The 25,165-nt window shown below is 53.8% G+C and overlaps 1 protein-coding gene across 1 annotated transcript; it reads left to right on the forward strand.

Moving 5' to 3' along the window:
- The first annotated feature begins 8,880 nt into the window (after nt 1-8,880).
- Nucleotides 8,881-10,971, forward strand: LRRN2 (leucine rich repeat neuronal 2). Its single transcript, XM_050911464.1, has one exon. It carries the CDS (start codon nt 8,881-8,883, stop codon nt 10,969-10,971), a length of 2,091 nt encoding a protein of 696 aa, XP_050767421.1.
- The last annotated feature ends 14,194 nt before the right edge of the window (nt 10,972-25,165 follow it).

The raw sequence follows: 25,165 nt of genomic DNA on the forward strand, positions 1-25,165 counted from the left end.
CTGCAGGGACCCCCAGCCCAGGGACCCCGGCTCCTCCCTGAGCATCTCCCTAGCCGCCGAGGCACCCGGTCTCTTGATGTCCTGGCGAGAGGGGACCATGCTTATCCCCAGGCAATGAGTGTGGGACCAAAAGCAGCTCTGGGATGTGCTCAGCGCTGCGTGGGCAGTTTGTAGCTGAGCAGGGTCAAATCCTGCGTGCTCCAGGCTGGAGTCTGTGCCTGAAGCTGGCAGCAGCATCTCCGGGAAGCCACAGGAACCTGTGGGAGCATTTTGGAGGCAGGCAGAGCCACCGCAACCCTTCCAGAGCCTGAAAGCAAAAGAAGAAGAACAACAGGCTTATTTCCCAGCCCTCCTCATTTAAAAAACATCCGAAGTGGAGGGAGAGAAGCATTCAGATAAGAAGCAGGCACCGCTCCTGCCCGCTGGCTCCGGGCGGATTGGTGCGATAGCAAGGTGCAGGCAGCCGAGCGGTTTGCTTTGCACGCTCCCGGCAGCTTTTTATCTCCTGGCTTCCTCCTAGACAAGCAGAAATAACGCTATTGCCCTCCCTGCCAGGAGAGATGCAGGAGAAGGCCCACAAACAACATCCCTGGGTCTCTCTGCGTAAAACAAGGCTTAACCAAGGAAAGAAACCACCAGAAAAGCCAGCAGAGCAGCAGCCACGGTGCTGCTGGTTTTGGAGACGTCTGTTCCCTCTCTCGTGTAAATGCTTTTTGGGGGATATTGACCTAAAATTACAGCTCGAGGCTGGAGGCTGGATCACAGCTTTGCTGCCGTGGCCCCATGTGTGGGTGCAGGCAGCACACAAGATGGGATACAGGGACCCGTGCGGGGGTTCCCCGTGCTCCACGCCACGCCGCCCCGCTCGCCTTGGGTGTGTTTGTTTGCTTTAGCCGGGGGTGAAGCTGCAGAAAGGCTGGGGCGGGAGCGTCCTCCCATCCCTCGAACCAGACAGCGAAGATGCAAAGCTGCATAATATGCCGGAATTTAATAAAATGCCTCAAACAGACAAAGTTTTTCCTTTTGCCAGCTGCTTAATTAAATTGCCTAATGCTGTTTGCGATTGCAGCACAAACTCCTGTGTTTAAAGACCACGGTGTTGCCATGGTGCTCACCCGGCGGATGGTGCGGGGCTGTGACGGAGCATACAGATGAGGGAGGCTGCCGTGGATGCGGGGGGAGCAGTTGCCACGTTACAGGGGGAGATTCGGTGTCTTTATTTATTTGTTTGTTTTCTGACACGGCGGTAAACTCCCTGCCAAGGTTTGTGTCGGGATCTTTGCTCTGAACAGAGCAGCTGCTTTTCCACCCCAGGGCTTCGAAGATGCTTGCTTGGAGATACGAGCTCCGCAGCAGCCTTGCTGAAACATCCCAGCCCCCTTTTACCAGCAGGAGGGAGGGGATGTATTCCACTTCCAAAGACACCGAGCACTTGCTTTGCCATGCCCTTGCATGCTGGGTTTGTAAGGACACAGCACTTGGGAAGAGCAAGCCTGAACTGTTTTGCCACAGTCCCAGCGCAGGTCTGAGATGAGGACTGAGCCCAGAAATCCTGACCCACAGCGCCGAGGGGATACCCTGTACATGTCTTTGCGTGAAGGAGTTTCCCATCAGCAACAGGAGCAAATTAAAGCCCAGGACATGGGAGAGCTGAGCTCAGCCAACACTCCACGGAGGTCTCTGGCTGCGTTGAGCCCCCTGGTGCTCCGTTCCCTATGTGTGAAGTTTTCCTTCTTACATTGTGCATCTCGCCAGTGCCGACTAGTGCAACCGCTGTGACACGTCGGAGGTCCGGGAGGGAAAGTCAAACCTGGCCGGGGGCTTTGGGCTTCGTGGCTGTGGGTGAGGCGAGGAGACCTGCCAGCCAAGGACGGCTGACTTGGAGAAACCGTTGCTTCCTATGACAAAGTGAAGCTTTGGGTGGACGTTGGGCCACAGTGCTTGAACGGGTTTCCTCGCTCGAGCACCAGGTATCTCACACAGCAATTTCTGCCATTTTCTATCCCTGTATCAGCTGCAGCGAGCTCAAGATGCCTGCAGAGGCATCCCTCCGGCTGCCTGGCTAGTTCTCGCCTACCATTTCGTCCCCTTGATGGTGCAAATGGAGAAAATCCCTAGGAATCCATGAGCAACAGGGGTGAGACTCCGTGGGGATGGGGGCTTGCGGGGCTCCCTCTGCCCCCAGGCACGTGGGGATGCTCAGCCCAGGGCTCATCCCACATCCCAGAGCCACCCCATCACTGCTCCATCCCCCGTAGTGCCCAAGGGCACTGGCTGGTCCCTACACCAGAAGAACCTTTCAAGAGCCTATATAACACTTGAAGGACATATTTCCTTTTCCCAATATCCAGAGTTACGTCTCCGCGTCATCCCTGCCACCATTAGCCCCAGATAACGACTTGACCTCTGCAGCTTAACTGAGATTTAATACATCAGTTATTGTATGTTAAGCAGTGGATCATTAAAGACATTTATTCAAGATTAACAGCTATCTAATAGATACCATTAGTATCACAATTGTATAAGTGGCTAATCCAGAATGCATGCGATTTAATGATCCCTTGGGATGTATTTGCCGTACTGTAACTGTACTTGTAGATCTGGATCAGGCTGGCCTGATCCTGCGCTCCATGGTGGGGGCAGGCAGTGACGGGGACGCAGGGCAGCATACGAGGTCCGTGGGCAGAGCCGCCCCGGGCACGAGCGGCTGGCCCAGGGTGGATGGGTCCGCAAAGTGCCTGCGCTGGCATCGTTAGTCCTCACTTCCCAGAAGGCACGAGATACCCAGGGGGAGGAAAGGCCTTGGTTTGCATTTGCACTAAGGCTTTTATGCTATAAAAGTGTCATAAATAAGTCACGCTCCCAGCTGGCATCGCGACGGCAGCAGAGGCAGGGCTGGTCTGCCAGGACCCCGGGGTCCATGGGGTCCCTCTCCTCTTCTCTCCCCCCAGCCTGGATTTAGATGTGTGAACTGCAGACAGCTGCCAGGCACGCTGCGGGTGCTCAGCACCGCTGAAAATAGGAGGTCCCAAGGAGTTTTTATCTGGCGGGGGTGGTGGTTCAGAGGAGACGTGCCAAGGGGTGGTGACAGCCCTGAAAACAGCAAGACCCCAGAGCCAACCTCGTAAAACTGGCCGTTACAGCAAAACCCTGCAGGATTTAATACAGCATCTCCTTCCAGATAAAAAAAAAGATATAGGAGTGTTTCTGATAACAGCAGAGTACCCTGTTTCTAAGTTTTACAAGTAATTGATACAGAAACCTATTTAATTCTTGTTGGTTTTATCACAAATAAAAGTGAAGCTTTTACACAAAAGTTTAAACAGGGGAGATGTGACCTCAGCCTGAAGGGACAAACTTTGCTGGGTGCCACCACGGAAAGTCCTGAGCCCAGAGCAGCCAGGGCTGAGAGCTAGGCGAGGTGATATGTCAAAAAAATTCCTTTTCTGGGGGTACGGTGGGGCTGTGCAGCTTGGTCTAGCGTTGTCTCAGTTTGCAGAGAGGCTGGACCAGGCTGGACCGGCAGCGTGTGCATGTCTCTGGCTGCAAACCCAGCAAAACCAGAGGACACGATGCCCAGGTCATTCCCATCCTCCCGCCCCGGGCAGGACGAAGGCCGGATCCTGCACTCAGCGGAGCCGCTGGCTCCCCGCCGCCGCGTCTTCTCCCGAGGGCTGGCTGCAGATTTGAATCACGCCGTCGAAAAGAGCAAAAGGCGGCGGGGACGGGCGGGGGGAGGATTTTCCCACAGCATCCGACTGCCACTTCTCATCTGCCTCCGCCCGGGAGCTGGCAGGGCCGGTGACAGGGACGTGAAGGCTTAGCAGCCGCCGAAGTGCAGCAGCCCTGGAAAGCCTCGAGAGCGATGGCGGTGTCGCAAGCTGCTGTGTGCACTGCTTGCTTAAAGCCGTCACCCAGAAAAGACAGAGGCTTGGCAGGAGCTCACGGCCCCCGGGGAGATGCGGTGCGGGCTGGGGCGTCTGCTACCCCTTGGGGACATCGCTGCGGGAGAGCTGCTGCCTGCAGCGAGGAGCCATGGGCTGAGCATGGCCCCGCTCCTGCCTTTCCCCAGCCAAGGGACCCCAGGAGCGGTCAGGGTCCTCCCCGTCCCCCTCGGGGTGTAGGGGCTCTGCGTTGCCTCCAGCCCGGCAGCACGCTGGGGGAAGCGTCGGGCTCTTCTGGCTGCGGTGAGGGAGAGGGAAGGGCAGGAGAGCCCGGGGCTCAGCTGCAGCCATTTATCTCCCCAAGCCAGGCTATTAGACAGATGACAGAGGGAGAGAGGCAGCCGGTGCAAGCACTGAGACCAAGGCTCCTTCCACTGGGTGATTTATCTCCTGGCTTCATCCAGCAAACTTGCTGATGAAAAGACTCTTCCCTTCTCTGTGCCTCATCAATTCTCATTCTCATTGCTTTTCTATTTTTTTTTTTTTCCTTCCTTGGGCTTCTGCTGCCTGTTCAAGCAGCCACGCTCCCCTCTCCCCGGCGCTGCGCACCCCGTCTCTCTTACTCTTACACCCTCGTCTCCCTCTCCTGGCCTCATTCTCTGATGGTCTCTTTGTCCCTTTCCTTCTCCTTTTCATCTCTGGTCCTCCTTCTTTATCTTCTTGTGGCGCTTTGTGGCGCTTTCATTCCCCCTTATTCCTTCTCCTTCCATATTTCTCCACTGTATCCCCCTTGCTGTCCCTGAGCACGCCTGGCTGGGATGGAAACAGATTCCTTGAGCCCCCCCATCAGCAAGTGACACTGCAGATGATGTCGTGGGCTTGTGGCGAATTCAGGCTGGTGCCATTTGGGGCAGTGCCCTGGCTGGCCCTATCACTTTCTGTCTTGTTTCCTCACTTGCAGAGGAGCAGAAACACCTCCCGAGTGAGTGAAGTTATCCCAGCACCATCGTGAAGGTTGCTGGTGCTGCACGTGCCGGCTGGCCTGATCCTGCTCTGTGTGCGACTAATGCAGCTCAGCCTCATGCCTGGGGGATGCTCAGGCAAAGCTTGCCCAGGTTTGCTGGCTCGCTGCATGCACCAGCCCTTACCGGCCCCGGGGTGGCTGGTGTTTTTATGCTGCAAAATTCCTGCTGTTCTGGGGATGCAGAAGGAGCCGTTCGTGGTTTCCAGCAGTGCCACATGTTGCCTTTCTGTCCCAGCAACTGGTAATTCAGTGGCTGCTCCAAACCCTCGGCTCAGAGCCTCCAGCCTCAAATCCTCCGGCCGCTGGATGCTCTGCGATCGCTCATGGCAGAGGTGGGTGTGGGACTCCAAGGTGCAGGGGCTCCAAGCTGTCCCCCCCCAGTCCTCCCTGCAGGAAGGAAGTTTTGAAGGCAGAAGTCACAGAAATGGCTTAGGGAGAGCAAGGAATTGGGTAAATGCTGGGAAACTATGGAAGAGACAAGCAGCATCCCCAGTGTGGGGACTGGGCTTGAGTCCTCCTGGGGATAGAAAGGAAACTGGGGGTATTTTCCATTTCCTGGTGTTTAGGGCACTGCAGCAAATGTTTCAGTGCCCTGGTTCTATGTTTTTGGAAAAAAAAGAAACTCTGAGCAGAAACATCACCCGGCTCCCTGCTGTCACTCTCGCCGCACCGCAGCCCACGCCAAGAAAAGTCTGAAATAGCAGCCGGGGGCGGGCGGGGAGCGGGGGGCCCGTGGCCTCGCCGGAGCCTAGCCTGGCCGCGGAGGGGGTCCTGGTCCCCAGCAGACCCTCCAGCAACCCACGTCCCCGCTCCTCCTTGCTGTCCTCCTTCCTCTCTGGTTTCACTGAGGTTCCCATTAGCCTGGGCAGCGTCTTCCCACCGCCTGCAAAGGCGGCAAATCAGTCTGTCTTGGAGAGGAGATGAAATCTGGGCTCCCTGGGAGACACCACTTAGCCTCGCAACCTCAGCCACGTCTCGAGCCTGATCTCTCTATTTGTTAGCCTCAGATCCCGGGTCCCTCCGCTTTTCTGTCTTATTCTGCGCCCTGAGTCTGTTTGGGGGGAAAACAAGGGCTTTCGGGGCACGGTCAGTGCTTTGGTGCTGCCGGAGAGTCGCAGATGGATGGCGCAGGTGGGAGTTTGGGGTACGCGTGTGTGTGTGCACGTGAATCGCAGCAAAGTTGCACATGGGGAATCGTCCCTGTGTGAGCCCCTCGAGGTCCGGGTCTCCCCTGGGCCAGCTCTCTCCCGGGACCCCCATCCCTAACCCTCGCCAGCCCTGGCTCCCGCACCGACTCCCCAGGCTGGCGGGGATGCAGCTCCACGGGGGGAGGCTTTCGAACCCAAATGGTAAACCGATTGAATTAAAACCATGGCCGTGGGAGCTGCGGGACTGCCTGGTCCATCGCACCATCCATCTCTGGTGCAGAGCAATAAAAGGCTAAATGAGTTTGCATGCAACCTGCAGGCTTCTTCAGTGCCTAATTAAGAAATAATGAGCCCGACTTCACTGGGTAATGGATAAAAGACAACCAACGGGCTCCTGCTCTCTCCTTCTCTGTCTCCACACCACGCCATGGCTGAACTGCAGGAATTCAGGGTGCAAGTCCCCAGGGTGTCACTGCTGTCACCAGGGAGCAGGGCTGTCACAGCAGAGGGGGGTCAGCTCCGTCCCCTGCCAGGACTGTCCTCCCCAGGGTTCGTACCCTGCAGCGGGGACCGCACGCTGCTGATGCCCTCCCTGTTTGGTTTGCTTTTGAAACCAGGAAGCATGAAGTTTAGTACCCAGAGTTTCCAAAATATGACATTTTTCTGCAAGCTCTGATCGTATTACTTATACAAACACCTGGACTATTAGGGCATCATCCTGTACGCAAGACTTTCCACAGACATCAGTGCTGCAACCCCATCCCGTGCCAGGCAAAAGTGATAAAACCTGGTTACAGATACAAACCCTGTAGAGATATCACCCAACAGCAGAGCTGGAGGGTCTTCCCTGTAAAATGGGGTTTGAAACAAGGTGCTGCTTCTGGGCTTTTCTTCACAGCCTTGAGGAAATGAAAAAAGCCCATTCCTCCATATTATTTTTTTAAGGAGAAAAGATTCTATAATATTTTAACGGCTGGAGAGATTTATAGTCACAGAAATGCCCGTGCACTTAAAAAGAAAGATGTGGGTCCATCAGAAGGATGCAGAAATCAATACAGTCTTCCTCTTTTTTAATGCTGTTTCTCCAGGAGATGTTTTAAAAACCAATGCCCTCACAGCAGGCAAGAAGGGAAGTGTGTGGCATCAATTCTGGTGCAAGGCTTGGATGAGTTGACGCTGAATAAACTTTGGTTGGAAGCCCTTTACAGGGAGAACAAGAGGGTGATAAAATAGAGCTGCTTGGAGAGAAAGTTTCTTTTCCCATTCTGGCTGCTTTTTAATGTTTTTCGTGCTGCGTGAGAGCCTTTTAAGACGGGGAGAAGCTTTGGGGCTTGGTTTGATTTGTGTCAGCGTGGGTCAGGAGAGCTGTAGCAAATCAAAAAATCAAAGGTGAGGTGGTGGCCAGCTCCAGCTCCTCCGAACCCCGCAGCCGGATGGGGAGAGGGGCAGGGAGGTGCCGGGGGGCTCACCCCCACCCCAGCCCCTCACCGAACACCCCACCGAGGAACCCCCGACCCCTCTTCCCTGGAAAGGGTGCAAGGCAAGGGGGCAAAGCCAGGGTCGCACCCAGCATGGAGGGGGTTAAGGGGCTTCTGCTTCCCCCCAGGAGCTTCTAATGAGCCCAGTCAGGGTTTTCTGCTCCCAGGAAATTGCCCCCACCTTGGGCCAGTGCTTGAAAAGGAGCTGGGGGGGCTTTATACTGGAGGGGAGGTTTGTGCAGGGGTCTGTGTGGCTGCTCTAGCCTTATTGTGCAGGGGGATGTGCTTGCTTGTGCACTGCTCTTTCCCTAAAAGCTTGGCTTTCCGCTCAGCATCAGCCCTCTGGGCCACCAGCCCCCCAGGCCACCAGCCCCCCAGTATCGGCTACTTTAACCCTTGAGGCCCAAGTTTGTGCGGAGGTAGGTGTGCTTACTGCTTTGCTAGTGTAGAAATAAAAAGGGATGAGATGGGTCTGGGATAATCTGTCCCAGTGCAAAGCAAACTGAGCTCGGAGCCTGTGGTCCCTGTGCTGCTACAGGGCTTCTGCTAGAGATGCCAAGAAAGAGGTCTGTGCTTGGTGGCATGTTTCCTCCATAAGCCCACCAAGGAAAAACATGTTAGGGGTCTGCAAATAGGGCTGGGAGCTCCTGGGTGCGGGTGCTTGGTGCTGGGGAGGATAACGGGCAGGAGGCAGAGTCCTGAGAGCCTGGAGGAAAGTTGCTCCCATGGAAACTTTCTCTTCCCAGCATTTGCAGCTTGGGCTCTGCTCAGGGGAAAGCCTTTGGTCCATGGGCTGCTGGTGGCCCTGGGCTAATCACACTCATCTCTGGGCTAATCATATTCCAAACCTCTGGGATGGGAGGGCACAGTTAATGCTATGGATATAAAACAGATTAAACGGACACATTGGTCTGCCTTGAGGCTGGGCAGGGTGCTGGGGGTCCCGTGCATGGGGTTTTGCCTCTCCAGCCTGTTTATTCTCTCTGATACTTGTTCACCACGTGCATGAGGTCTCCTCTAACACAACTTGTTGTCTGGCCTCTTTCAGGAATGACCTTGAGGTGGAACCCAAAGGATGCAGCCGAGTGCAAAAATGAATCATTTGGGGAGGAAGAAAAGGCGAAGCTCTGACTGAAGGCGCCAGCCCGGGTTGCGGGTGTTATGTGCTCTCGGCGGAGGGGGCCAGGCAGGGCAGCCGGCAGCACGGCCTGATCAGTGCCAGGAGCTCGCATGGAGCATCTTCTCCCACAGATGCTGTCCCCTCCCGGCTGTCACCCCATGCCCTGCTCCGGATGCGCCCTGTGAACCTTTCCTGCCTGGGAGGAAGCTGGTCCCACCAGCCGAAAATGAAACGCTTCCAAACCAGCTCGCTTCTGCTCTGCGTGGTGGCCGCCACTGCCATCCCCATCGTGCCCTGGAAGGTCAAATGCCCACCGCAGTGCGTCTGCCAGATCAGGCCGTGGTACACTCCCCGCTCGGTGTACCGGGAGGCTGCCACAGTGGACTGCAATGACTTGTTCATCTCCGCTGTGCCTGAAGACCTGCCAGAGGGGACCCAGACCCTGCTCTTGCAAAGCAACAATATCGCCAGGCTTGAGCAGAGCGAGCTGGACTATCTCAGAAACCTCTCGGAGCTGGACCTGTCGCAGAACAGCTTCTCCGATGTCTGGGACTTTGGCCTGAAGAGCATGCCCCAGCTGCTCAGCTTGCACCTGGAGGAGAACCAGCTTTCTGAGCTGCCCGATGGCAGCTTCCCCGGGCTGGGCAACCTGCAGGAGCTCTACCTGAACCACAACCAGCTCCGCAGGATCGCTCCCTGCGCCTTCTCCGGCCTCGGCAGCCTGCTGCGCCTCCACCTCAACTCCAACCTGCTGAGGACAGTCGACAGCCGCTGGTTCCAGATGCTCCCCAGCCTGGAGATCCTCATGATCGGGGGCAACAGGGTGGATGCAATCTTGGATATGAATTTCAGGCCCCTGTCGAACCTGCGGAGTTTGGTTTTGGCTGGGATGAACCTGAGGGAGATCTCGGACTATGCGCTGGAAGGGCTGCGGAGCCTGGAGAGCCTCTCTTTCTATGACAACAAGCTCGTGAATGTCCCCAAGCGGGCGCTGCAGCAAGTTCCTGGCCTCAAGTTCCTGGATCTGAACAAAAACCCATTGCAGAGGGTCAAGCAAAGCGACTTCACGAACATGCTGCACCTCAAAGAGCTGGGGCTCAACAACATGGAGGAGCTGGTGTCCATAGACCAGTTTGCCTTGATCAACCTCCCCGAGCTGACCAAGCTAGACGTGACCAACAACCCCAAGCTGTCCTTTATCCACCCCAACGCGTTCCACCACCTTCCCCAACTGGAAACCCTCATGCTCAACAACAACGCCCTAAGTGCCTTGCATAAGCAGACGGTCGAGTCCCTGCCCAACCTGCAGGAGATCAGCATCCACAGCAACCCCATCCGCTGCGACTGCGTCATCCGCTGGGTCAACAGCACGGAAAACCACATCCGCTTCATTGAACCCCAGTCCACGCTGTGCGCCGAGCCCCCTGACCTCAAGAGGAGGCACATTCGGGATGTCCCCTTCCGGGAGATGACAGACCGGTGCCTGCCTCTTATCTCCACCAAGAGCTTCCCCTCCCACTTAGAGGTGGCGGATGGTGACAATGTCTCCTTGCATTGCCGAGCTCTGGCGGAGCCGGACCCGGAGATCTACTGGGTCACCCCTTCTGGGGTGAAGCTGATCCCCTACGCAGAAGATGGGTGGTACAAGGTGCACCCCGAAGGGACGCTGGAAATTCATGGGATCTCGGCTCGGGAGGCCGGGCTGTACACCTGCGTGGCTCACAACCTCCTCGGGGCAGACACCAAGAGTGTCAGTGTGACGGTCAACCACTCCTTCCCGCTCAGCGAGGACAGCCTGGAGCTGGTGGTGGCGGATGTCCAGGCCTACCACATCCTGGTTGCCTGGAAGCCGCATCTCAACACCGTCTCCTCCAACCTCACCTGGTCCAGCTTCTTGCTTAGCTCCAACTTGGACATGACCAACGTGGCCCGGATCCCCATGGGGACCCACACGTACAACATCACCCGGCTCCACCAGGACACGGAGTACTGGGCTTGCCTCCACGTGGCCTTTGTAGACTTGCAGGCCAAGGTGGCTTGTGTGAACGCCAGGACTAAAGAGGCTGCCCACCGCTACTGGCTCCTGGAGGGCAGGCAGAGCCTCCTGATGGTGCTGGTCCTCTGTCTCCTGCTCCTTGCTGCCAGCCTTGTAGCTCGCTACGGCGTCGGGGCAGAGCCCAGGAGGGTCAGGGAGCTGCTCCGGGGTGCCACGGCCATGCGCGTGGTCTATCCCCCCCTCACCCAGCCCTGGGCTCAGGGGCAGCGTGGGGGGCAGCTCCTGGCCGTGGAGGTGCAAGCAGCCCCCCTGGACTGCTGAAGGCTGATGCACTGGTGGGGCTGACTGTGGGTGGTTTGGGGTGGGGAGGGAGAAACTATTTTTTACCAAAAAAAAAATAACTAAACTGCAAAACTGAACAAAAAAAAAAAAAAAAGGGATTTCATGGACTCGACCAAGAGTCGAAGCAGCGTGGCAGATGGAGAGGAGCAGAGCTGGGCACGGGGCTTGCAGAGCCTCCTCGTGGTCCTGGCAGGGTCTGGATCCATGCGTAGGGTCTGGATCTGTGCATGGCTCCTGAAAGCACCCGCTGGGCAGCCGGGAGGGCTCAGAGGGGCCCAAGCCTGAAGGGGATGATGCCCCGAGCGGTCAAAGAGCCATACAGATGATCAGCAGATCACCCCTTCCCCACGTCCCCCTGGCACCATGAGACACCCCAGCAGTGTCAGCTCCTTCACTGGACAGTCCCTGTTTTGGAAATACAAAAAAAGGCCTTTTCCTTTGGGATACATGTTCTTCTTTTGTTTCTTTTTCTTTTTTTTTTTTTTTTTTTTTTTTTGAGCACTCAGCTAATCAGCCACAAACCCACCCCCAGCGCCTTCCCGCTGCCCTGTCGCTTGCTCGCTGCCGTCGGCTGGAGGGAAGCAGAGGGGAAAGGAGGGGACTTTGGGCAAAAGCAACAGGAATGACGATGGTGACACATCTCTTAACTGGCATCCCTGTGGGGCTGGCTGGTTTCTGCCAGAGTTGATTGGATCCTGTATCCCACAAGCGTAATCTCAAGGCTATTTTGTAAACTTTTGTGGATAATGTTAAAAAAAGGAAAAATGGGAGGAAAAGGTGGGGGGGAGGAAGTTCTTGCTTTTCTGTTTTTGTATAAAAAAAAAAAAAGAGGAGAGAAAAAAAAAGGAAATCCTTTGTAATACTGGTGTGCAGCGGGAGGGCTTCATGGTAGGAACCCCTTGCTTCAGGTGCAGGAGGGGCTGGGGAGGCTCTGCAGGACAGTCCCTGTGTGACAGCAGTCCTGGCACGCACCCTGCGCATCGCTGGGCATGTGGTGGGAGGTGCAGGTGGGGGGGAGGGATGCAAAACCTGCTCTCCTGGGCTGTTGCCACTTCTTTCTCTGATAAGCAATTAAATTTGCAAATGAATGGGAGCAGTGGGCAGCACCAGTGTGTGTGTGTGTCCCCGGGTTGTGCCAAACCCAAGGGACACAGCGAACCTAAATCAGCGGGGCTTGAAGGAGCCCTTCCCCTCCCGCTCGATGGGCACGGATGCTGCCGGCAATATTCCCCTCCCTGGTTAACGTGAACAAGCCATCCCTTTGCTTAGGCCTAAACCTAATCCCTGCTTGTTAGAGGTGAGGACTTTGGGGTCAGTTTAACTGCAACCCTAAACAAAATGTGCCTTTACCAACACACACACGGCCCCAAGAGACCCTGGTGCAGCCCGTGGTGTGGGCATGGGTGCATCCAGAGCCTGACTGGCACCTCGCCTGGGGGTCCTTCCATGGAAAAGACCAAGAAAAAACATCCCAGCCAGACCTGGGGGGCTGATGGGGGTGATGGGGTGCAGGTACCCCAGGAGGTAGGGTCTCCGTGCAGATGTGGTGCCCCCTCGGGCGAAGCCGGTTGTGCCAGTGCAATTGCTGCGTGCACGGGGCTTTGAAGGGACCAGAAAACCTTGACACAGTAAAAAGCTCTTTGAACTTCTCATTCATCTTCCAGCCAAGGCGAGATGGTTCCCCGCTGGATAAGCTCCGTGCTCAGCCAGGCACGCGAAACAGCTTCTGCGCCTTCACCGGGTAATTATTTCGGAGGGTAATGGCTCTCCCCGGTCCCCGTTCAGCACACCATCACCGCTCACCAAAGCACTTCAGCATGTGTTCAGGACCCAGGGAGATCTCCAGGGGCCCTAAGCACAAGCTGAAAGTTAAGTGCAGGCTTAAATACTTTGCTGAATTAGAGTCATGATCTGCTTTGAATATTCAGCTGCAGAGCCCCAGCCCCACCGGCTCTGCTCAGGTGTGCAACCATCAGTGTTTGCAGACTCGGGGCCTGAAACAGCCTTTCTCCTCTGCCTTTTGTACAGTGGGGAAACTTAAATGCAAAATATATTCCCTGTTTTTCAGCTAAATTGGTGCTGGAACATGTAGAAATTGTTGCTGAGAAATTTCCCCGGTGTAAACGTGTCCCTGATCTAATCCTGCTCGTCCCTGCGATGCATGGGCTGAGCCCCAGGCAGCTGGGCAGCGCCTGCATCTCCCGTCCCCTCCACCATCCCACTCTCTGCGAAAAACATCATCGGTTCCCAAACAAAGCAAGGACCGAGCCCCTTAAAGGCTGTAATTTTGTAGGTGTAGAGAAAAAGCCTCTTTGATCACAGTTATCGTGGCTGCTGCCGCCACACTGGGATGGGAGGTGAAGGTTCAGCCGCTGCCTGGATTGTGTGCTCTCATCTAAAAGCGATGCCTGCAAACCAGAGATTAAAATGCAAGATACATGCAATTAATTTGATTTCCTTTGAAACCGGAGCGACCCAAGGAGCTCTATGCAGTGCATTCAGAGAGAGGCACCCGCCGCTGCAGGACTCGTTTCCCAGTGGGTCCCCCGCCCCGAGCGTCCCTGGGTGGGTGCTCCAGCCCCGGCTGCCCATGGAGGGGGGTGGCTAAATCACCCCCCCAATGCCCCAAAACAGGAGCTTTGCTGTGAACCGCTCCTATCCCCTCCCTTCCTCCGAGGACATCAGCTGAGAGCACCGTAGGTGCCTCATACATTATTTATTGTTGTTGTTATTTATTATTAAAGCACCAGCCAGCTTTTCCTGGGCACCGTGCTGGAGGAAATGCTCCATAAACTGTTCCCTGTCCCTTGTGCCCAAGCCTGGATGGGGCATGTGGAGCTGGAGCAGCGGCGGGCAGAGCCTCACCAGCACCGTCCCCTGTCATCCAGGGGGACAAGGTCCCGTCTGCTCGGAGACTCTTCCTCCTACAAAGGCCACAAGCGAGTGCATCCAAGGCAGGCGGCTGAATTAAAGCCAGCCCTCGCTGGAGGAGGCGGGGGAGAGCCAAGCGTCTCACACCAGCCCCGCAGCATGTTTCACCCTCCGCATCTTGCTGGGGGAGCAGCCCCGGCTGCCGCCCTCCCCGCGGCACCGAGCCCCCTGCACAGGGAAGCGATGCTCACGCTCCTCAGCAGGAGGTATCTGGCCAAAAATGAACCTCGCCGGGTGAATTATAGCGGCTGCAAAGTTTTACAGGGCTCGCGATGGGGATTTACTGTTCGTCCTCTGCTTGGAGTCTGGATTCTGCACCTGGGGATGCTTTACTAGTGCACGTGAGGGTTATTTTGGGGTGCCAGGCAGGGGAAACGGGGCTTTTTAGGCACAGCAAAATCTAATTGCATCTTAAATTCCTTCAAGGGGGAGCAGCCCCCCTGGGCGCCGAGGCGGGCTCGCTCTGCGGGGTCTCCTCATCTCCCAGCCCAGAGAGCAAAGATGTGGCAGGAACCAGAGATGCTTCGGAAAGCGGGAAAGTAGTGTCTGACCCAGGATGCTCTCGACTAGAGGGCTCTTTAATCTGCCCCCCAAAGGCATGGCAAGAGTCAGGGCAACTCAAATTAGAAACAAGACGGGTTTTTATTAAGCAGCATAAGTAATTAACCACTGAAGCAGGTTTACCGGTAGCAGGGGACAGCAGTCTTCATTTCCGAGCACCACGCAGGGATGCAGCTCTCAAAGAGATGCTCTAGTGAAGAGGCTCCCAAATTTCTCAAGCCCAAGAGGCTGTCACCAACACCTGACATCCCTCCTGGATGCTGCCAGCCGAGCCCAGGGGTGCTGGGGGGCCCAGTGGGGCAGGGGAGGCGAGCAGGGGTGGCCTCCATCACCTCCCGGCCCTCCCCCTCCATCCATCTGGGATGTCAAAGGCTTGTTTGGGAAATGCTTCTCCTCCAGCCTGTCCCATCAGGTCTCACCCCTGGGCACTGGTTTCTCTCCCATAAACCACTCTTGCTTAGCTGTTCGTCGGGTTTAATTTCTCCTTTTTTTTTTTTTTTAATTTTTTTTATTACCTTCACTTTGAGGACAGCAGCAAAAGTCCTCACTTCTGCTTCTTCTGCCCTCTACCCCTCCTCCTCCTCCTCTTTCTCAGTGCAAACAGCATCGTGGATCTCATATGCAACTGAGCTTCTCTCGACAAAGCCAAGTGAGAACATTGCGTGCCAGGCTCTATTTTAAGCACCTAATAAAACTGATTTTTGGAGTGGCTCCATCATTGTGTTCTTCTTTCGCAGAGCTCTTGCACCTGCTGAGGGCCCCGCGGTGGAGACGCCCCGTTCTCAGCACCCATCACTGGGCGGCAGGGCAGGCGGCGGCTGGCTGGCTGGCTGGCTACCTGCACCAAAGGCTTTCAGGCTCTGGGAGGAACACGACAGGCCCATATTTATTAGTTCGTTAGACAATCAAAGCAGGCCTCTCCTCCTCTCTCCAGCACTTCCTCAAAAATGATTTAGTTTAAAACACCCGACCTCCCTGGCAAATGTCAGCGGTGTTATCCATATGCATGATGCCATTATGATGAAGCAGGTGCAGCTTTCAAAACCTTTAGGAAAATCTACCTGTCAATCTCCACGGCAAGCAGCTCTCCTTCCAAGTGCTTCATCACTTCTCGCCCTCCCTCCTTTACCACTGATCTGCAGGTGGGGAAACTGAGGCAGGGAGCCGCTGAGTGACTTACGGTCCTTGGTCCCTTTTCCCCTTCCAAGCACGTGCTGGGGTCAGGAGACAAGTGCTTCTTTGGCCTTTCCATCCAGAAGTCACCAAAGAAAGGAAGAAGAAGCGAAGGCAGGAGTCGCAGAGGAGAAATGATTGCAGCTCATTTATTTCCCGTTGCCTTTTCCAGCCTTTCAGAGCTGAAGCGGCTCCTGCCCCCTGCTAGAGCAGCCCAGCCGGCCCGAGTAAATGGATTCAGCTGCATTCAAGTGGGCAATTGAGGCTAAAATCAGGCTGATGGAAAGCAGCGGGGCAGGAGAGGTGGCACGAGGTCAGTTTGGAGCTGTTTGAAGCTAGAAAAGCGCTGACCTCTCTAGGGGCTGGTTTGCAATTAGCTGCTCTGCCTGCTTTCACAGCCCCGGCTGGCTGCTTGCAGCTCTTGCCTTCCCTCTCTGCCAGGCAGTATTTTGGGAAGCCCAGCTCCCTTCCCAGCATTGGCTCCTCTCCCAATAGCCCAGCCGTCTGCAGGGGATGCTGTTGTGGATGAGGCTGCTGCTTGAATTTGTCCCACGGTGCAGGGGGTCTCTGGAGGAGTGAGGACTCGGGGATGCACAGCAGCAGCATCACAGGAGACATCAGTGGTGCCAGCGGAGCATGGATGCTGCGGGTCCTGGTGAGAGATGGGTCCTTGCTGCTGGTCACTGGGTCTGCTCATGCTGCCTGTGCCAGACAGGCTTAAATAATTAATTAAGAAACCAGTGTGCACCCAGGGGGCACTTTGGGGTGTCTGGGGTCCGACCTCACAGCGAGCAAGGGTGCAGGAGGCCACGGCCACCCGGGGCAAGCGGCAGCAGCAGGCAGAGCACCCTGCTCCCATCCCGGGGTCTGATGCCAGTGGGATGTGTGGGGCACCCCTGGTACCCTCACTGCTCCCGAGTTGTCCTGGAACTGTATTAAATCTTAATTAGGTGGGGGAAGGAAGAATTGATTTTTGGATTTGCATGTGGCTAAATGGGAAGAGAGCCGGGAGCGGGGAAAGGCAGGCAGGGCTCGTGCTGATGGAGAATGAATATTAATAGGGAATAACAAGCCAGAGCCCAGCTCGGTGGCGGCAGGAGCAGGCAGCGAGCGCAGGAACCGGCAGGGCCATCGCGGGGTGAGCAGGGCCCTTCTCGAAGCAGCTCTCCCCAGGGCTGGATGAGGCCCCGAGGAATATAAAGCTTTGGCAGGGACTCAGCTGTGTCAGCAAGATATGGGGAGACGTGGAGGGGGGCAAAAGCTCTCACTTCTGCAATGAGAGCCAGCGAAAATGGTTAAAAGCAACAGCAAAAATAACCAAATATAAAGGGGAGGTCTGCACCGTCACCTGTGTATCAGGGTCCTGCAGAAAACCTCCGGAGAGCTGGTGATTTCCAGTGTGAATACCAAACAGCTTTGATCTTTGCCAATCCTCTCTAAATCTTGAGCAGTGTTTTGTAAATCTTTAATTACAAGAAAATTGCAACCTTAACAGTGAACACACAAACTGCGTTGATAAATATTTAAAATTGCCACAGCAACAGATCTGAGGGGATTAAGAAAAGATATATTGGAGTGACAGTTATTAAACACTAGATCCCAGTAAATGTTACCGAGCAGATAAATAATGCAGGTCCCTGACAGCCGCTCGGCTGTGACAAGGTGTGTGGGGGGGGAATGGCTGCTTTGGAGGGGGCAGGCTGGCGATGCCGAGCCCTGGGCTCTTCCCAAAAAGCCCAGGGAGGTGGGGGAAAAAGTGGGGGGTAAAAGCGTTTTCTCTCCTGCTTGCAAATAAGCAGCAGCGTGCATTGCAGTGGTGCCCAGCGGCTGAGGAAGGGCCAGGAGCTGATGGTCTCTCGACCCCCTTGGCTCAACAGCTCACCGGGAAATCCTGCCGTTTTCTCGCTCTCTGCCGAACAGTTGCGTGACCGTGGCGGTGCTGAGCACGGTGCGTGCGTGGGGCTGCAGGTCCTCCAGCTCCTTTCCCTGCATCGCCGCATCCCTCCGGCATCCCTGCTGCCAAAGCCGCCCGGGTTGGGCTTTGTTTGCCTGCTGTGCCACCGAGCTCCTGCCCGCCACTTTGTTCCTACTGCTTCGCCCCATCCGCTTCCTTCACCTTTTTCTGTAAGTTTTGAGGTCACAGACTAAATTTCCATTAATAAATTTCCAGCTAGCATTAAAGATTTATTAGTTCACTAAAGGTAACTAGCAAAAAGTTCATTATTCCTAATAGCCCAGGCTTCACGCACATGGAGGGAAGATGTTCGAAGTGTGAATTACCCCAGCAACCTTCCCAATAAAATACTGATCTAAAAAGTTGGTTAATGATAAATATTACAGCTGAGTGATGAGAAAGTCCCATTCTGTGGTAAGCTGCCCTGTCCTAACGTGGCCTGAGGATGGGTACCAGGTCTGCCTGGCAGACCACTGTCCTCCTTCTCTCAACCAGACCAGAGCTGTGGTGGGAGCGGTGCCTGACCCAGCCCTGTCCAGTGCAGCCCAGCACCACCGTGTCCCTGCCGCAGGGCTGTCCCCAGCCCATTCCGCACCATCCAGCATCCTGGGGGAAGCCAGAGACCCCTCCAGAGACACGTGCTCGCCTGTCCTGCTCCTCACACCCCGCTGCTTTCAGGCTCAGCCTCGCACGGATGAAGCCAGGCGCTGCGGGGTGTGTGCGTGCGTGCCGGTGTGTTTTAGAATTAAATTATGGTGTGCTCTGCTGAACTATGATAACGAAGCACTTAAAAATCAAACGAGGGGGGCTGGTTTGTTGGCCTTGCAGAAGTGCTGATTCCCACCTAGTAAATCTTTAATTGAAAGTGGAAAGGAACTGGGAGGCTCACCAGTACAGAGAAAACAGTAAATATTTAATTTGGGCACAGTGATTACACAAACAAGGTTAAGGGAAAGGGGGGAGAAGAGAGATAAAAGTGGCACCTATAGAACATTAAATCCAGATAAAGCCACTGAGGAGATAAATAAAATATCCCCTTCCAGGAAGGCAGGAATAAAGTGCTTCCTTCCTCCAGGCAGCTGAGCGCAGCTTGCGGGGAGCGCTGGGAGAGCAGCCGGGGCAGGCACCAGCTTTCTGCCCTGGCATCCATGGACTCCTGCAAGGCGGCGGGGTGAGCAAAAAAAAAAAGGGAAACCCAAAAATGAGAGTTTGCAGCCAGGGGTTCAGCTCAGCACCAAGGGGGGGGGGGGGAAGCCCCTCGCAGAGCCTGGCGAAGCTCAGTGGGGCTGGGGGCAGGAGTGGGTGCACAAGGCTGTGCCCATCCCTCCAACAAGGACGGCGGGCACCCAGTGGGAGCCCCCCACGCTTCCCAGCTTGCCAGATAAAGCCCTGCTTTAGGATAAAACCCAAAGCATCTACCCAAGCTCTTGGGGAGCAAGCAGGACTTGAAAGCACGTGCAGAATCGGGGCCGGGGAGGATACCCAAATGTTTCCACCATTAAGCCCGCTTCGGGTCGCCAAGTGCCAGCAACCCCCGGGTCCTGCCGCAGAGCGCGGCGGCACAGGGTTAACAGCGAGGGACAGAGCCTGCTCTGCCCACACAACGAACCACCCGTGCTTGCTGTCCTCTTCTGTAGCCCAGCTGATTGATGGCAAAATGTTTGTGGACCTGTGTTTTCAGCCAGAGCAATGCATTCTCTGTGCATTCCGTTGTTTTGGTTTGTTTTTTTATAGTTTAAAGGCCTAACTGCAACATGTTGTATTTCTAGGTATGAGCAGAAAACACAGTTTTGCAAGCAAGGGTCAGAGGTAAGGGTGCTCTCTCATGATGAAGTAAGTGTTGCTTTATACCAAAGGAGAATAACACCCAGAGCTCAAAGGGCTCTGTCAGCGTGGGTTACAATCCTCTCTGCTAATGGCAATAATAAGAGTATCGTAGCGAGCTAACTGACTTGTTCAGGCATTCTTCTTTGTGGTATTGACTTTAAGGAGAACATGGTTTCCAAAGCAAAATAACAATAGCTAGCACTTGTAAAGCTGTTCCCACGCTCAAAGCAATATGCAAACATTTACATGCCATTTAAAGCATCCCACTAAATCACTCCGGTAAATAATCCTTCCTGATTTACCGCCGGCTAAACTAGAGGATGCTGCAGTAAAGGGATGTCTCTGGTGCTGGGCAGGGAAAGTGCAAGTCCTTGGTGGGCATCAGGGCTCTGCTCTTCTCTGAGGTAGAGTACCGCCGTCTCATTAAACAGAGTTACAAATGCAAAGCAAAGAGAGGCTGGTCTGGCTTTCCAGAAACAAAAGGTACGTGCCCCCCATCCTTCATGCAGGAGACAGTTCGGCCCCCGCAGCGCTTCCCTCTGCTTCCCCAGACCTCGGGGTCTCACGCTGGTTCCTTTTAATCCCTGCTCAGTCCCACTGCTGGGACTGTGATGCCAGTTTCCAATTGTGTGGCCTTTTCGATCTTCAAATTAATGAGGCTTTAGCTGCTAAAAGCTGCATTTTTTTTTTCTTAAAACCACCCTGGGTTTTGTGCACTGGCAGCTCACGCCTGCTTTGCTGGCGAGGTTTCACACCGCCTGCCTCTTTGCCCCAGTAAGCTCCAGCTGGAGACCCCAAACAGACCTTCAGGGGGTCTCCCAGCCTGCGCTGGTGGCTGGGACAGCAGCGGTGTGGCTCATCTCTGAAACCCAATCTTTCTGATAGCTTTTATTTTTCCCCAGTGTCAAGATTTGGGTCACTGACAATTCTGGGGAAGGTGTTTGCATGAAGCGAGACTGTTTATTTTCAGTGGGCCAGATTCTGCTGTCTGTTACCCCAAGGCAGAGGAGGAAGAAGTGCCGCTGCCTCCAATCAACAGACTGAAGAGCGCAGGTTTTAGAGGGTGCTCCTGCACAGACCTGCAACTGGTTAAGGGAGTTTGGGAGCACCACAAACGCTGCCCCAAAATAATCACTTTCCTACAAAAGAGGGAAAAAAAAAAGGCAAGGTGAAGTGGAGGGACTTCAGAGGGCAGAAGCTGAGCAGGGTTGGAATACCAAGCTCTGGCTACTTGACAGGCTACAGCAAAAAAGGATCCTTTATTTTGTAAGATACAGAATAGTATTTCTTCCCCACAGGAACACATCGTGGCTGCACCTGCGAGGAAGATGAAATGCTGTTGTTTCCTGTACGAGACGAACAGCCATCTCCTTTCAGCATGCATCTGGCCAGCCTCCCCTGTTAAGAAGTCACATTCAGAGGTGAGCAACTCCACCTTCCTCCAATACCTTTTCTGCTAAAGCCGGGAGGATTCATTTTGCCAGCCGCTGGCAGAGAGCTGCTGCTCACCCAGGGCGGGCAGAGTGAGGGTGGGGGATCTCAGGACTAAAAACAGCCCCTGGCAAATAAGACAGATGCAGATGCTCTACTTTATGCAGCCTCTGTGCTTTGGAGCACGTTGGGACAGGTTGGTTTTGTTGGCAGGGTGCAAGGAAAGGTTACACAGAGAGAGGACTGCGGGGGCAGAGCCAGAAACTTCCCTGCAGGCTTAAGACTGGCAGAGGTTACCAGCAAGTCTAATTGCTGCGCTTATAGCTGCTGCAGGACAGAATGGAAACGGCTGCTGGGTGCAACCCAGCTGTCTGCCAACGGGTGATCCTGGACACCAGCCCTACCTAAAGCTGCTCGTAGAAACGCAGGCAGGGAACAAGCAGGGGCAGCTGGGCAGGACCATAAATACAACCAACTCTGCCCTCTGCCAGCAGGTATCCTCTCGTCGGGGACGGGGGAACCAGCTCTGGTTCTCCTGTTCTGACGCCACAGGTGGAGTTTTATTGTTTTCCTACAAAGCAATCAAGATGCTCTTCATGATGAAGCAGCATCTCCTCCTTGGCAAGCAACTAGTGATAAATCACTGCTGGGCGTATGCGGGGCTAGTTTACAATACAAAAGAGCAGAGCGCGCTCCTCTGTCTTCCTCCTGATTTCATGCAGCCTGCGGGTCTCCACCAGCACCATAAACCAAGAGGCAAATAAGGAAAGCCAAACCCCAACCATGGGACTCATGCCTCTCAGCGCAACCTATTTGTGCCAGCTGTAAAGGCTGGGTCTGTACAGCCTGGAGGCAAGGAGAAGAGAGCTGCAAGGAAAACTGCCAGCATCCCGCTCCATGCCGTGCACGGCCGGCGGGTGCCCTCTAGTGAGCTGCCTGCCTGGGGAGCTCCGCAGGCCGGGCGCAGCGGGTGCACGCTGCCTTCACCAGGGCTCCTTCCATTCCACATGCAAAGCAAAACAGCGTTAAAAACAGTTGGAGAAGGGTTAAGTAATCTCCTGGCACTACCACAAGCAAATGATGCGGTGGTTGCCCCTCCTGGGAACCTGGAGCAGCTACAGCCACTGGTGGCAATGGGACTGGGGAACCAGCTTAAAAACACCACAGCAAGTACTTTTTCAAGCTGGCTCAGGAGATGAAGCTTAAGCCATTCCCCTGCTGCCGTTCCTGCTGGTTTTTGCAAACACGTATGTTCGTGCTACAGCCTCCCCTCCCAACTGCAAGGCAGACGCATCCTGGGAGGGATAGGAGGTCTCTCCCTCCCTGGAAACGGACACACAGGAAGATCGCAGGCTGCTTAACTGGTAACAGGCCTTTACTTAAAGGTTTTCCCTGAAACGCAGTACAAATGAAAAAATAAACCTACGTTATCACAGAATGCGCTCAATTTAATTAAATTCATTACGCGCGGGACACCAAAACAGGTCATCAATTTTGTGATACATGCCTTTTTTAAGTAGTGCAAACACACACACATGTTGTTTAGCAAGCGCTCCCGCTTGTTACTGCGGTGACTGTGTGGGTGTATATGGAGATGTGGAGCTTTTCTAAACAAGAAAAATATATCTTGAAACAACGGGCTGTAGGGAAGGGTGCTTGGAAGATCCAGCAGGATATCACCTCTTTCCAGAACAGCAAGTCTTTATCTTTGCCAGAGGTACAACATGTTCCTGCCTTCTTCAAGTATCTTCTCAGACTGATCCTCAGATGCAGTTATGTCTTCCAGGAGTCGGAGACTCTGAAGATAACTGCTGAGTTCAGTGGACTGTATCTTCTCGAAGCACCTGCTCAGTGTGGCAGGCATGGGGGTGTCCCCACAAATGTGTGGGCAGCAAGCGGACATTCCCAGGGTAAAACAGCACAGAAAAACAGGACTGCAATCACAACAACTGCCTCTATTAATCATAATAAGGTGCAGAGAGCAAGCTGATGGGATGTGTAACCCAGCTTGTGGCAGCTGACCGTTCTGCTGGCCAGACACTATCATGTAGTCACGAGCAGAGTCTCACCTGTTTTCACAGAAGCAAGGAAAATTCCTGTCATTGTGGACAAATAACTGAAGAAGGATTTCCAGAGCAGAAAAGCTGCTGTCCGAAGGTCATCTGTGCTTCCGGAGCTGTTCCAAACGCACAGTTTATCATCCCCATATCATTTGTGGGTCTCATTCTTGCTCTTGATAGAACAGCCTTCCAGTATCTCCTTTTCAAGGATCCCGACGCTGCTTGCCAATGTCCAGGTGGCCAAAGAGCACGCACAGGACTCGGCGTTCCTTGCTCAGCTTATGGACAAAACCAGAATGGAGACCAGTGCCCTGGCTCTTTCTTCAATCACTTAATCATGGCATCTTCCAAAATGGTCAGCCTTCACTGAAGGCCTCTAGTAAGAGCATTCTGTTTTTTCTTCCAGGACTGGAAGATGAAGCTCAGAACAGGCAGAGTGTGAGCAGGCAAAAGCAAGCTACCCCAATGGGTTTTGAGACACTCCATTTCCACTTCCATTTGTCCAACAGCCGCTTTTTCTCTGCAAGGACAGCTTCTCAGTAGCAAATACAATCTATGTTGGACACAGAAGGATGGAGTAGACCCTGGCAAGCTACATTATGGTTTCCATCACAGTCATGCACCGTAATAAATACACAACACGGGCAGAAAGTTCATAGCTGTCTTTGTGGAAACGCCCACCATCCAGAAGAAATAAGTACGCTGGGGGGCTGCTCCAACGGATCTTTGTAATTCATGTAGAGGCTTTGTTTAGGCTAAATTGTCTCAATAATACATCTCAGCAGAGGGACGCTGAGATTTCTGGAGAGAGAGCTGAAGAAAAGGCTGATGTGCTGTGCGTGTCAGTAAACGAGTCACTGAGAGCAACTGAGAAGAGGCACTTAAACTGGAAAGACTTTCAGGAGTAAATGCAACGTGTGTACCTCTGGCTGCCAATACGGAGAGCTTACATATACATATGGTTTCACACCGCAGAGCACTATAATGTGCTGAACAGCACTATACAATTGCAAGCCTCATGGGTCCCATACTGTATTTAAATACCCACCAAAGTAAAAAATTCACTGGTTCTGGAGATAACTGGTGCCAAAACTTCTGGCTGAAAAGCAGAGGGCTCTAGTAAATGAAACGTGACCTACAGGTACTCATGCTACTGAGACTTCAGCAGGTTCCTGCGGAGCAGCAACCAATGTCACCGAAGAAAAAAAAGCAGTGAAACAGATAAACCTTTTTAGTCTGGGCATCGAAAGACAACTGCGCTCAACACTTCTCCTAACAGACGTGCAGCAATGACTGCTAAAGATTACCAAGGACCTCTTCTCTCATATTGCACTTCATAGTAAAACCACTGTAAGAGAGAACTGTCATCCACTACGAGACACCAATGACATATTCAGAGAACCTGAGTTTGAACCCACCTCAGGTAAATGCTCAGCTCCTCCAAAACACAGGTTTCTGAATTAGGAGTCCACATTAACTGCCACGTCTGTAGAAAAGGAAAGTAATAGCACCGCCTGGACAATATCATCTCATCTGCGCTGCAATGTAAATATTGTAGCTGAGTGCTTTGAGCTAGTTCTTGAACCCCTACCTCAAGTCTGCACTTCCTAAAAAGTGTCAGAAAAGCAGTTCTTAGTAAATAGCTACTTATTTAGACTTAGACTTAAGTTAAACCAATAAAGCATTCTTCTCCTCTTCTCCTGCACTAAAACTTCGCCCCCCCCCCCAAGCCCCAGCCACAACCTGGGCAGTTACAGCTACACACAATGTGCTTGCCCTGCAATAGCTTATTCTTCTATAGAAAGGAAAACCAACTGTAACATTGTGGTATCTTATGTCCACTACCTACTTCAGTTAAAAAGAATTAAGAACTTGACAAATGCATGTCGTAAACACCATGGTTATACTGAAGAAGTCACAGATACAAAGATCGTTACACTGAAAGTTATCCTGCAGATTTGCTTTTTATCACAACCTGCCACACTGACAAATTTAATTTAATAATGGAAGCTGCATACAGATCTCAGTAGGATTTTGGTAGGGATATTCAACCCCATAACTGGAACTCAAACTCTCCTGACTTTTTTTTTTCTTTCGGTCAACACAAATTACATGCTTTTCAGTGTGGCCAGATCTGAACAATTCAGTAAAACTGCTTTTAGCAAAACATTTAGTTCTTAGAAGCAATTGGAGCGAGAGGGAATTCACAGTATTCAGAAGTGCCACAAAGTGCCAC

The sequence above is a fragment of the Gymnogyps californianus genome, chromosome 27 (assembly GCF_018139145.2).
Source record: "Gymnogyps californianus isolate 813 chromosome 27, ASM1813914v2, whole genome shotgun sequence".
In the NCBI taxonomy this organism is placed as follows: Eukaryota; Metazoa; Chordata; class Aves; order Accipitriformes; family Cathartidae; genus Gymnogyps; species Gymnogyps californianus.

Bases quoted from the DNA above. Each gene is read 5' to 3' on its own strand.
- LRRN2 (XM_050911464.1), top strand. From the start codon at position 8,881: ATGAAACGCTTCCAAACCAGCTCGCTTCTGCTCTGCGTGGTGGCCGCC.